This window comes from Nomascus leucogenys, chromosome 22a (genome assembly GCF_006542625.1).
Source record: "Nomascus leucogenys isolate Asia chromosome 22a, Asia_NLE_v1, whole genome shotgun sequence".
NCBI classification, from domain to species: Eukaryota; Metazoa; Chordata; class Mammalia; order Primates; family Hylobatidae; genus Nomascus; species Nomascus leucogenys.
In genome coordinates, this window is record NC_044402.1 from 141,947,828 (window position 1) to 141,961,977 (window position 14,150).

At 48.2% G+C, this 14,150-nt stretch overlaps 1 protein-coding gene across 2 annotated transcripts in view; it reads right to left on the reverse strand.

The window, feature by feature from the left end:
- Window positions 1–410: 410 nt before the first annotated feature.
- THAP4 (THAP domain containing 4) overlaps window positions 411–14,150 on the reverse strand; it is a 50,988-nt gene continuing 37,248 nt past the window's right edge. For both annotated transcript variants that reach the window (XM_030803988.1, XM_003281969.1), the window contains one exon: window positions 411–730. In XM_030803988.1, the coding sequence (XP_030659848.1) occupies window positions 611–730 (120 nt within the window). In that variant the 3' untranslated portion in view covers window positions 411–610. The remainder of the gene's footprint in view (window positions 731–14,150) is intronic.

Sequence of the window (14,150 nt, forward strand, 5' to 3'; positions counted from 1 at the left end):
CTTGGCTCTTTAAAAGTGATGAAAAAATGACTGCCATCTTTTTTTTTTGGAGACAGGGTCTTGCTCTGTCGCCCAAGTTGGAGTGCAGTGGTGTGACCTTGGTTCACTGCAACCTCCACCACCCAGGCTGCAGGGATCCTCCCACCTCAGCCTCTGAGTAGCTGGGACCACAGGCATGGACCACCATACTCGGCTAATATTTGTATTTTTTTGTGTAGGGATGGGGTTTTGCCACGTTGCCCAGGCTGGTCTCAAACTCCTGGCCTCAAGCCATTTCCTCGCCTTGGCCTCCCAAAGTGCTGGGATTACAGGCGTGAGCCACTACACCCAGCCCCCTTCTTAATTTCTTAGGGAACACTTTGGAAAACAAACATCAGCAGAAAAAAAACATGTACAGCCTACACAAGTGATAATATTCAAAATCCTCAGCCATAAAAATAAAGGCCTTTTATTTGGTTTTTCTATGCCAGTACAGAAACATCTGGACCACACTCTTGAGCCTGCAGAGGCTCACGGCCACACCCGCTTCTGCTGCAGGGACTGTCTGCCGAGGAGCCGAACCGTTGAGACACAGTAGCCAGGCCCTCCTGAGGGCTCCAGAAGCTCTAGGTTACGGGGTCACCTTCTTGTAGGTGACGTGAAGATGCTGAGTCATTGGCTGTGTAGTGGTTGCCATGGAGACTGTCTGTTCAAGTTTGCCTTCAGAATTCAGCCTGAACTTCCGGGTAATCTGAGCAGGAGAATGAAACAAAAATACCTTAGTTTTATCTTCAGAAGATTCAATCAATGCCTGTGTGCCCACTGCATGCCACACACTCATCACGGGCTGTGAGCCAGGCAGTGGCCCTGCCAGAGGAGGACAGACACACAGCCCAGGGCCCCTGGGCATGTCACAATCCAGGTGCCCCTCAGCTGCCTCCAGAAGACCACCAGGTGAACACAGGGATTGTTTATTTAGAAGTCACCTTTTTTGTCAACGGCCATACCACCCTGAACGCACCCGATCTCGTCTGACATCGGAAGCTAAGGAGGGTTGGGCCTGGTTAGTACTTGGATGGAACAAGTCACCTTTTTTTGGTCTCTACAAATTATATACCTGATCAGACAAGTGCTGAGCTTCCAACGCTTCCCTTCTCCATTGCCTCCCACTTTCACTGTAACTAGAACTGATGTCCAGTGTGTTCTTGGAAAGCTCAGAAACAGCATCTTTGGAACAGTAATTCATCAGAATAAATTATAGCAGCTGCTTCCAACAAGAATCCAAGCCTATGGCAGCTAAGTCCTGAATGAGTCAGCCCTACATGCCCGGAACGTTTGCTGGCAGATTGTGAGAATGACCACTGTCAAAAGACAATTCTCTGATGGGCACTATCTCTCTAGTGCCCCAGACGTGCGGGGGGTCATGTGGGGGGCACCAGAAGTGGATGAGACGGAGTTCTACTTATGGCCACGGCTGGCTACTCTGTAACTGACCGACCCTCTTGCAGATAACAACCCAGGTTTTAGGAAGTTTATTTAAAGGTATCAGAGAACCACCAAGTCAGCGAGGACCAGCACCCCAAAGAGAAGGAAGTGTGGAGGTGAGACCCAATTTGGAGCAACTGGCCCTGATGCTTTTGCTGCCTGGAAGTCAAGGGGTTCAAGGGGTGGAGGCTGAGAGGGATGTGGTAGCTAAGAGGCTGAGAAGCTGAGTGGGGCCTTCTCGGACTCATGGAGCTAGAGGGACAAACACTGGAATTCACAGCCGGGCGTGGTGGCATGCACATGTAGTCCCAGCTACTCGGGAGGCTGAGGAAGGAGAATTGCTTGAACCCGGGAGGTGGAGGTTGCAGTGAGCCGAGATCGTGCCACTGCACTTCAGCCTGGCTGACGGAGCAAGATTCCATCTCAAAAAAAAAAAAAAAGCACCCCAAGCTTGGGCGCAGTGGCTCACGCCTGTAATCCCAGCACTTTGGGAGGCTGAGGCGGGCAGATCACGAGGTCAGGAGATCGAGACCATCCTGGCTAGCAGGGTAAAACCCCGTCTCTACTAAAAATACAAAAAAACATTAGCCAGGTGTGGTGGCGGGTGCCTGTAGTCCCAGCTACTCAGGAGGCTGAGGTAGGAGAATGGTGTGAACCCGGGAGGTGGAGCTTGCAGTGAGCCGAGATTGCACCACTGCACTCCAGCCTGAGCAACAGAGCGAGACTCCATCTCAGAAAAAAAAACAAAACAAAAAAACAACAACAAAAAACACACCCCAGCTTTGGGTGGGGTCCCTGAAGGGTCCCATCCCAGAAACAGGCTGGGAAGTCCAGTTTCAAACCAGCTCAGCCTCTACTGAACACGAGCTGTCCATCCTTGACTGACAGGCAGAAGCACAGAACTGCTCTGTGGTGAGGATAACATCAACAAAAGCCTCAAGTCATCTCTACAATTTTTCATACATAATGTCTAGAATCCAAGAAAAATAGAAAAACTCCTTAGGTTACTAGGAGTTAAGATCAAAAGAAAAAACAGGAAATAGACACCTCCCCCACCCTCACCCAGGGGATGCCAATATTGGAGTTGTTAGAAGACAATACGGAGAATTTCTGCAGATAATCAGAATTTATCAAAAACATTAAAATATAAATTCTACAACTGAAAAACATAATAACTCAAATTAAGGCCCCAATAATGAAATAAACAGATTAGACACAGATGAAGAAAGGATTAGTAAACTGGAAAATGATCAGTAGGAAATATCCACATTGAAGCTTAGAGAATAATGGAAAATATGGATGAAAGCATAAGGGACACATTGAAAACTGCAGAAGATTGAACACATGTGTAACCAGAGACCCAGAAGAAGATAGGAAAGAAAACAGAACACAAGCAATATTTGAACAGATCACGGCCAATTTTCTGAGCCTAACAAAATATATCAAGCCACAAATTCTAATTATATTACAGCAAAACTTTGGCTGATAATCAAAGGCAAGACAATAAAAACTTGAAAGCAGCCAGGGGTGGGTGTGGGTGTCATGGTTAATTTTAGGTGTCAAATTGACCAATTAAGGAACACCTAGAAACCTGGTAAAGGATTATTTTAAGTATGACTGAGAAGATGTTTCCAGAGGTGACTGACCAGGTGAGGAAGATCTACCCTCCATGAGGGTGGGCACCATCCAATAGGCTGGGGGCCCAGATAAAATAAAAACAAAGACAAGGCGAACATGTCCATCTGTTTGCTGGAGCTGGGATACACTCTTCCTCCCCTGTCCTTGGACAACTCCAGGCCCCCCGACCTTTGGACTCCCAGATGTCACCAGCACCTCCTCTCTCCTCAGGGCTCTGAGGCCTTTGGACCGGGACCAAGAGTGACACCACTGACTTCCCTGGTTCTGAAGCCTTTGGACTTGGACTGAGCCAGGATACTGGCATCCCAGGGTTTCCAGCTTGCGGAGGGGACTTTTATAACTATTGAATACTACATTCGTTAAGTGTACATGAGATATTCATGAAGTTAGGTCATATACTAGGGCATAAAATAAGTCTCCAACATTTTTTAACAGACTAAAATATTAGAGGGTATGTTGTCTGGGCCTTATAGAATTGAATGAAAAATCCTGAGCAATAGAATCTATTTTAAAAATTCTCAAATATTTGGAAAATAACATCTCTCTAAATAACCCTGTTCAAAGAAAAAAAAAATCACTACAAAATTAGCTGGGTGTGGTGGCACATGCCTTTAATCCCAGCTACTTGGGAGGCTGAGACAGGAGAATCGCTTGAACCAGGGAGGTGGGGGTTGCAGTGAGCCAAGATCGCGCCACTGCACTCCAGCCTGGGCAACAAGAGAGAAACTCCATCTCAAAAAAAATAAATAAATAAAAATAAAAAAGAAAAAAATCACTAGAGAATAGCCACTGTACTCCAGCCTGGGCAACACAGAAGACCTTGTTTATATTGAAAGAAAAAAGAAAAAAGGAGAGAAAAGAAGGAAGGGAGGGAGGGAAGGAAAAGAAAGAAACTACAGAAATGAATGAATTTAACAAAGTCACATGATACAAGATCAATATGCAACAGCTAATTGTACTTCTATATACTTGCAACAAATAACTGGAAAATTAAAAAATCATTTATAATAGCATCCCAAACCACAAAATACGTAGGAATAAATTTAACAAAATGTGTGCAAAACCAATACGTTGAAAACTGCAAGAAAATATAGGATGAGACTGATCTAAATAAATGGAGCACCTTACCATGGCACTGGATTGGAGGACTCAGTTTGCCTAAGATGGCACTTCTTCCCAAATTAATTTAGAAATTCAAGTAATTCCAATGAAAATGTTTCTAGAAACTGACAAGCTGATTCTGAAATTCATATGGAAATGCAAAGCGTCCTAGGATAGCCAAAACAATTTTGGAAAAAAGAAAAAGAAGAAAAGTTGGGTAACTTCTATCACCTGATTCAATATAAAGCTACAGTGGTCAAGACAGCATGTTAACAGTATAAAGACCGAAATAGAGAAGAGTGGGACAGAAGAGAGAGTTCTGGGGAAGAACCACACACACAAAGTGAGTTGATTTTCGACAAAAGCACCGCATACTTTAATTAAAGGGTTCTCTTTTCAACAAATGGTGCTGGAAACAAGGTATCTGTATGAGGAAAAATGGAAAAAATGTGACTACTACCTCATACCATCTAGAATTAGCAATTCCAAATAGCATATATCTTAAAGTAAAACTATAAAACTTTTTGAAGAAAATGCAGGTGAAAATCTTTGCTGCCTGGGCTAGGTGAAAAATTTTAAGACAGGACACAAAAAGCACTAACTAGAGAAGAAAAAATGGTAACAAAATTAAAACATTTGGTTCTAGACTGCGCATGGTGGCTCACGCCTGTAATCTCAGTGCTTTGGGAGACCAAGGAGGGTGGATCACCTGATGTCAGGTTGAGACTGGCCTGGCCAACATGGTGAAACGCTGTCTTTACTAAAAATACAAAAAATTAGCCGGCCATGGTGGTGGGAGCCTGTAATCCCAGCTACTTGGGAGGCTGAAAGAGGATAATCGCTTGAACCCGGGAGGTGGAGGTTGCAGTGAGCTGAGATCACGCCACTGCACTCTAGCCTGGGCAACAAGAGCAAACGATGTCTCAAAAAAAAAAAAAAAAAAACCCCAAAAAAAGAAAAACAACATTTGGTTCTTCAAATGGAACTGTCTAGGAAACAGAAAGGCAAGGCCCAGGGCAGGAACATCGTGTTGGCAAGTGCACCTGATAAAGGACTTACACCCAGAACAAACAACACACTCTTGCAACTCAGGAATAACACAAACACTCAAACAAATGGGCAAAGATCTGAATGTTCATTTCACAAAACAAGAAATACAAGCAGCAGATAAGTACAACAAAAAGAGAGCAGCATCGTTACTCAGCAGGGAAGTGCAAATTAACATCACAATGAAATACCACCTTGTAGTGGCCAGGATAAAACTCAAAGGCCAACCCTTGGCGAGGCTGTGGGACAACCTTGCTGGGGTGTCAAGGGGGACGGCCACTCTGGAAGAGATTGGTGTTTACCACAGAACCCAGCAGTTCCAATCCCAGGTATGCACCCAAGAGGAAAAAAAAACATGTGTCCACACAAAGGTCTACACGTGCTTACAGCTTTATTCCTAATAACCCGGAACTGGAAACAAATCAAATAAACATCCATCAACAGAAAGGATAAACAACTGACACACTCACTGGTGGACCACCACACAGCAACGAGCAGACGTGGCACATGCAGCAGAACTGTTGAATCTTGACAGCGTTTCAGTGAGGAAAGGAGATCGGAAACAAATGAGTGCCTGTGCTGTGGCTCCACTGATGATGATGAGCACTACGACACACAGAGCTGCTCGGTCTGCAGTGGCAGAAACCCGGCCGGGGGCTGCGAGAGGGCAGCGGGGGCTGCCTACGGAGCACACGGACTTTCTAGGGCGCTGGGACTGTTCTCAGTCTTGACTGGGGCAGCGTTACAAGATTATATATGCTGTCCAAATGTATCAAACTGCACACTTGAAGTGTGTGCATTTATTCCATATAAAGTATACCTCAATAGAGGTGATTTTTAAAATGCAGAAGCCATGATAATGAAGACAGTGTGGTACTGGCACAGGGACTGACAAACGGACCACCTGGAACCAGGGAGAGAGTGACAAGCAGACCCCGATGAAGGATACTGAGGCGCTCGGGGGGCGGCTGCATGGGTGAACAGGGGGGCCAGGCTCTTCAGGCAGGGTGCAGGGCAGCTGGCCCTCATCTGAGAACAAGGAGAGGGGACAGCACTTCACACAATACACACCACTCAACCCCAGGTGGATTAATGACCTAAAGGAAAGATTTTAGGTTGAACTGTGAAGCTTCCAGAAAAATTCAGAATACATATTTTGACCTGTTAGTAAGGAAAGACTGCTTAACTAAGACACATTAAAAACAGAATCCATAAAGGAAGAGACTGGCAAACCGAACCACATAAAATCCAGAGCCTCTGTTCTTCAAAAACAATTTGTAAAACTCAAAAGATAATCACAGACCGAAAAAGCTATTTGCAACACATTTAGCTAACAAAGAGCTTTATTCAAATTATATAAAGAACTCTGACATGTCAGCCAGAAAAGGCACAGTGGAAAATGGTCACCAGACCTGAACAGGCACCTCGCTGGAGGATGACCCAGCAACAACGTGAAAAGATGCTCAAGCTCACAGGTCACCGGTGGCAGCCCAGGCTGCAAAGCTAGGTCCAGAGCCACCCACATAAGGCAGGAAGCAGGGAGGCTCTGCCAGGCTGGGGGCCTCTCTGAGCCTCACTGTAAAACGGGGCCTGGGCCTGGACCTGCCTCTTCTCAGGGCTGCTGCAAGGCACGTGCTGCACAAACTGCACACGGCCCTGAAGTTACAAAGCACATACACACACAGCACAGGGAATGTGCAGGTCAGTGGGAGCCTGGGGACCCCTCAGGCCCTCCCCAAAAGAGTCACACGAGCCTCTCCCAACACGCTCAGTTCTCCCCTGGGGTCTGCCACCACTGCTCAGTCACTGGACATGAGCGACAAGCTGTCCCTGGGGCAAGCTGGCCAGGGATCCTCGGCAGCTCATAGGCTCCACCAGGCTCAGTACACAGCTCATGAAGGCACTGCTACCCTCTGCGGGGCCTGCAGTCTGGGCCATGCCCACCAACACCCACACAAATAGTAAAGACACTCACACGTCCCGTCCCACCCTGATCCCCCAGATGCCACGGAGCAGCTAAGGGAAGGCCTCACTTCCCCAATACAAGCCTCGCTCTCTTCAAGAGGTTCCAGCCCACTCCTCCAGAGCGAGGGGGAAAACTGGGTGCCTCTGCATCCACGTGCAGACACCGTGTCTGAGGCCATGGCCGGCAGCATCAATCCTGACAGCCGAGGAGGAGAAATGCCCCAAACAGCAGTCAGCGGGACCACAGTGCCTAACAAGGGCCACAGGACACCTGTACGGGGAAAAAGGGAAAATGGGACCGCTACCTCACACTACAGAGAAACAATAATCCCAAATACCATGTATCTTAAAGGAAAAACTGGCCAGGCATGGGGGCTCACACCTATAACCACAGCACTTTGGGAAGCGGAGGCGGGTCGATCACTTGAGGCCATGAGTTTGAGACCAGCCTGAGCAACAAAGTGAGACCCCCATCTCTATTAAAAATGCAAAAAATTAGCTGGGAGTGGTGGTGAACGCCTGTAGTCTCAGCTACTTGGGAGGAAGTATGTGGGAGAATTGCTTGAGCCCAGGAGGTGGAGGCTACAGTGAGCTGAGATCAGACTGCTGCACTCCAGCCTGGGCGACCGTGCAAGGCTCTGTCTAAAAAAAAGTAATAATAAAATAAAAAGTAAAAAATTTTAAAAAAAGGTAAAATGTAGATGAAAATCTTGCTCACCCAGCAACCCGGCACAGAGCTCTGAGGTGAGGCCTCCCGGGTGAGGACAGCGCTGTGGTTCCTGCATGGCCCCTACTGGAATGGCAGTGAAGGAATGCTGTCCACAGCGTGAATCCACAGGAGAAAGAGGGGAGGTGGCACAGCCACAGAACGTGAGGGGCTGGAAATGAGACGCACGGGGAACTGACGCAGCCGACCCAGGAAGGCCGAGGCTGAATGCAGCACTGGGACAGGCCAACAGCCTGCCTTACGCCCCACAAAAGCTCCGTGGCGTGGCCTGAGTGTCTCTATGAGTGGCTGTGGATGAAGGCTGAAAACAGCAGGTTTGCTTGAAAATGTGTTTCAGAGGCAATTCAGTATTATTTCATGTATTTATTTTGAGACAGGGTCTCACTCTGTCACCCAGGCTGGAGTGCAGTGGCACGATCACTGCTCACTGCAACCTCCGGCTCCCAGGCTCAAGCGATTCTCCCATCTCACCCTCTCAAGTAGCTGGAACTACAGGCATGCCTCCCCAAGCCCGGCTACTTTTTGTGTTTTTTGTAGAAACAGGTTTTGCTATGTTGTCCAGGCTGGTCTTGAACTCCTGGGCTCAAGTGATCTCCTGCCTCAGCCCCACAAAGTGTTGGGATTACAGGTGTGAGCCACCACAGGAGGCACAGTACTCTTCTTAACAGCCAAGATTCAGTTAACAACCAACTTGCCCATCAATGAGGAATGGATAAACAAAATACAGCACATCATCAATGGAATAATAATTCAGCCATGAAAAGGAGTGAGGCCTGAGGCATGCTCCAAGTTGGATACACCCTGGAAACCTTACACTAAGTGACAGTCTATGGCTCCAATTCTTTTTTTTTTTTTTTTTGAAATGGAGTCTTGCTGTCGCCCAGGCTGGAGTGCAGTGGCGCGATCTCCGCTCACTGCAGGCTCTGCCTATGGCCCCAATTCTATGAAACGCTCAGGACAAGCAATCTACAGAGAAGGTAGATTAGTGGCAGCCTGGGGTTGGGGGAGATGGAAGTTGGGGCCGACAGCTAAAGGGTACCAGGTTATTTTTTTGGGGTATAAAAAATGTTCTGGCCAGGGGTCGTGGCTCACACCTGTAATTCCAGCACTTTGGGAGGCCAAGGCAGGAGGATTGCTTAAGCCCAGGAGTTCGAGACCAGCCTGGGTAACATGGCAAAACCTTGTCTCTACAAAAAATACAAATAAATTAGCCGTGCTCATTAGGTGGCTCATGCCTGTAATCCCAGCATCTTGGGAGGCCCAGGTGGGTATACGGCTTGAGTTCAGGAGTTCCAAGACCTGCCTGGGCAATGTGGCGAGACCCCATCTCTACTAAAAATACAAAAAACAAACAAACAAAAAAACCGGGCATGGTGGTGCACACCTGTGGCCCCAGCTACTTGGGAGGGTGAGGTGGGGGGATCGCTCAAGCCTGGGAGGTGGAGGTTGCAGTGTGCCAAGATCTTGCTACTGTATTCCAGCCTAGGTGACAGAATGAGACCCTCTCTTAAAAAAAAAAAAAAAAAATTAGCCAGGTGTGGTGGTGTGCATTTGCATTCCCAGCTACTGAGGCTGAGGTGGGAGGATCACCTGAGTCCAGGGGGGTTGAGGCTGCAGTGAGTTGTGATTGTGCCACAAAAGATAAATGTTCTAAAATTAATTGTAGTGATGGGTACAAAGTGCTATGAATATACCAAAAACCACAGAATTGCACACTTTGAGCGATTTGAATAGTACGTGAATATCCTTTTTTTTTCTTTTCTGATAATGGAGTCTTGCTCCGTCGCCCAGGCTGGAGTGCAGTGGCGCCATCTCAGCTCACTGCAACCTCTGCCTCCCAGGTTCAAGCAATTCTCCTGCCTCAGCCTCCTCCTGTCACCACGCCTGGCTAATTTTTTTGTATTCTTAGTAGAGATGGGTTTTCACCATGTTGTCCAGGCTGGCCTCGAATTCCTGACCTTAGGTCATGTGCCCACCTTAGCCTCCTAAAGAGCAGCGATTACAGGTGTGAGCCACCGAGCTCAGCCCTGCATTATATCTTTAAAAAGCTGTTAAAAATACATGAGACAGCTGGGTGTGGTGGCTCAGCACTTTGGGAGGCTGAGCTGGGCAGATCACCTAAGGTCAGGAGTTCAAGACCAGCCTGACCACCATGGAGAAACCCTGTCTTTAATAAAAATATTAAATTAGCCCAGCATGGTGGCACATGCCTGTAATCCCAGCTACTCAGGAGGCTGAGGCAGGAGAATCGCTTGAACCCAGGAGGCAGAGGTTGCAATGAGCTGAGATGGCGCCACTGCACTCCAGCCTGGGCAACAAGAGCGAAACTCCGTCTCAAAAAAAAAAAAAGAAGAAATACATGAGACATGCTGAGTGACAGGTATATGGCAAACAAACATGGACACAAACAAGGCAGCAGCAGTCACTCCCCAGCTTCCGCTACCAGTTCCCCGTACCGAGGCAACTGTGCCTCCCTCTACCGGCAGAGGGTGACATGAGAATCTGGGCCTCAGCTGTGCCCAGACACTGGGAGCAAGAACCAGGCAGAGGCTGCTGCAAGACCAGCCCCGGAACGACCCTGGGCGCTGAGGTTCTGAAGGGCTTCCCTAGTTGGGACATTTCACTCCTGTCGCTACAATATGATGCTGGGCAATGGAGCGTGTCCTGTGGGCTGCACGTGGAAAGGATGCTGGAAGCTCGCACCTGTTTCCTCCAGACTCTGCCCCGTGCCCTGCCCTGTGCTGACCGTGCCCCACATCCTTCTGCTGTAGTAAGTCAGCTCCTGTCACGTCCTATGAGGCCTCCCAGTGAACCTGGCTGGGGGTGGTCCGAGGGACCCCAGACATCTAAAGGCGGCCTATAAGATGCAATCCAGAACCAAAACAAACATTAAAAGCAACTTGGGGCGGGGCACGGTGGCTCACGCCTGTAATCCCAGCATTCTGGGAGGCCAAGGAGGGCGGATCACCTGACATCAGGAGTTTGAGAACAGCCTGGCCAACATGGTGAAACCCTGTCTCTACTAAAAATATAAAATTTAGCCAGGCATGGTGGCACAAGCCTGTAATCCCAGCTACTTAGGAGGCTGAGGAAGGAGAACCGCTTGAACCTCGAAGGCAGAGGTTGCAGTGAGCCGAGATTATGCCACTGCACTCCAGCCTGGGCGACAAGAGTGAGACTCTGTCTCAAAAAAAAAAGGCCAGGTGCAGTGGCTCACGGCTGTAATCCCAACACTTTGGGGAGGCTGAGGTGGGCAGATCACCTGAGGTCAGGAGTTGGAGACCAGCCTGGCCAACATGGTGAAACCCTGTCTCTACTAAAAATACAAAAATTAGCCAGACATGGTATCGCACGCCTGTAATCCCAGCTACTCGGGAGACTGAGGCAGGAGCATCGCTTGAACCCGGGAGGCGGAGGTTGCAGTGAGCTGAGATCACGCCATTGTACGCCAGCCTGGGCGACAGAGCGAGACTCCGTCTCAAAAAAAAAAAAGAAACTTGGAAGGAATACAGGTATGGAGGAGGAAGAAGAAAACCAAAGTCTCCCATTAATGTCCTGGGGGAGGTAGAGAAATTGTTGTGTCCATGAATGAAATGAGAACAGGACACCACGGACGAGGTGCATGGAAGACAAAGGGGGCTCACGGAGTATGAGTTCAACAGCAAAACAAAATCTTCCATACAACTACCAGACATCAACAACGAGGAAACCTCCCAGAAAACAGCAAGAGATGGGAGGAAAAAGAAAGGGAGATTAGAAAACAAAAGGCCACTTCAGGAGTTCCAGGGGAAGGGGGGGTAGTGGGGAGGGAGTCTCAGGACGGCAGCTCTACTCCTTGGTCTTAACAGAGCAGACCAAGCAGCTCTGAGAGTTCCACAGGTGGAATTCAGGTATCACATGAGTACCCAAGCTGAGTTTTAGATACTGGCAGAACGCACGGTGCTGACTCAGGGATAAGCATATAAACATTGAGAAAACAAAAAAAAAATAACATTTTTAACTCAAAAAAAGGTGCATGGAAAAGGAACAGCCATTGTGGAGCCCGTGATCTGGCTGTGAGTGTGGGGACTTGGCTGTGACAGCGGCAAGCCAGTGAAATCAGGACACACACTCTCCGGAAAGGCGGGAGTAGGACATGCATGGGAACCGAGCTGGGGTCTTGGGTACCGGAGCAGAATCTTCTTCATCCACGGTGAGCAGGCGCTCGGTCAGTAAGGTATAGTTGGCAATGTTAAGAGGGGGCAATCAACACACCTCATGGCTAAATATGGAGCTAAAAACTAAATGAATCAGTTAAAAGAGTTGAGACCGTTTACCTCTAACGAACAAGAAATAGGGTCAGTTGAGTGAGAACACTATGTAACAGAACTCACAAACTGACAGATGAAGAAGAAAAAAGGGCCAAAGAGAATTTCAATCATATGATTAGGAAGTCTGATTTAAAGACAAACAGCCACACGTTGCTTAAGGACAGATGCATTCTGAGAAATGTGCCATTTGGTGATGTCATCATTGTGTGAACATCACAGCGTGCACCCACACAAACCTAGATGGAATGGCCTCCTCCACACTTCGGCTCTCTGGGATAGCCCATGACTCCTTGGCTAGGAAAACCTGCACAGCATGTAGTCACGTGTATATGTATATGTACCGTATATAGACTGTACTATATACTATAGGCAACTGTAACACAATGCGAAGTATCTGTGCATCTAAACATAGGAAAGGTACAGTAAAAATTCGGTACAAAAGATTTTTAGGCCGGGCGCGATGGCTCACGCCTGTAATCCCAGCACTTTGGGAGGCCGAGGCGGGTGGATCACGAGATCAGGAGATCGAGACCACGATGAAACCCCGTCTCTACTAAAAATACAAAAAATTAGCCGGGCGTGGTGGCGGGCGCCTGTAGTCCCAGCTACTCGGAGAGGCTGAGGCAGGAGAATGGCGTGAACCCGGGAGGCGGAGCTTGCAGTGAGCCGAGATTGCGCCACTGCACTCCAGCCTGGGCGACAGAGCGAGACTGTCTCAAAAACAACAACAACAAAAAGTCCACCTGTCTGGGGCATGAACCATGAGTGGAGCTGGCGGGACTGGCAGATGGTCTGGGTGAGTCAGTGAGTGAGTGGTGGGTGAATGTGAAGGTCTAGGACATGGCTGCACACTACCATAGACTTTATAAATACAGTACAGTTAGGCTGCATTAAATTTATAAACATATTTTTATTTTTAAAAGGTAATTGTGCTACATTAGATGGCTTCTCTCACTCATGAAGTGAGAAATTTTTCAGCTCCATTACAATCTTATGGCCTGATCATCATACGTGGGGTCTGTCAGTTCGTCACTGAGGGAAACTTCTTTTTTCCCAAGATGGAATTTCGCTCTTGTCGCCCAGGCTGGAGTGCAGTGGCGCGATCTTGGCTCACTGCAACCTCCGCCGCCTACCGGTTTCAAGTGAGTCTCCTGCTTCAGCCTCCCGAGTAGCTGGGATTACAGGCACCCGCCACCATGCCTGGCTAATTTTTGTATTTTTAGTAGAGACAGGGTTTCACCATGTTAGCCAGACTCATCTCGAACTCCTGACCTCAGGTGATCCACCTGCCTCAGCCTCCCAAAGTGCTGGGATTAGAGGTGTGAGCCACTGCGCCCAGCTGGAAAACTTCTTTATGCAGCACATAAAGCTACAGAACTCTGAACCTAACAAGGAAGACACATTTCCCCCAATACATATTGGAAAGACGATAAACACTGACTTTGCATTTGGCTACAAACAAAGTCCCAGGAAATTCCCCCAACACTGTAATAACAGGGACAGCTCCTTTCACCCCCGCACAACCCTAGTAGGACAGGCCCTCCAAGACCCAGCTCTTGCCTCCTGCTCTCCTTCTAGCCTCAAGGTCCCTGCCTTCTGTGTGTGCTTCCTGGCTTCCTTGGTCCTGCTGATGTCAACCCAATGGGGATGCCCAGCCCCTCAGGTTGTGCTTCCAGCTTCTGTCCTCGCTCCGCAGAGGACCCCAAAGCCCCCGGGGTGCAGGGGCTGCATGGCACAGAGCCTTCCCCTGAGCGCCACACCCAGGCTTCCCAACTCCATTGTCTCTGTCTCCTCCCTCTATTTGCAGAAAAAGAGGCACTTTTTGTTTAATTAATAAAACCCAAATCTAGTTATTTAGCAAAAATAAGCAAACAAAAAAAACCCAAAACACCCTGGTA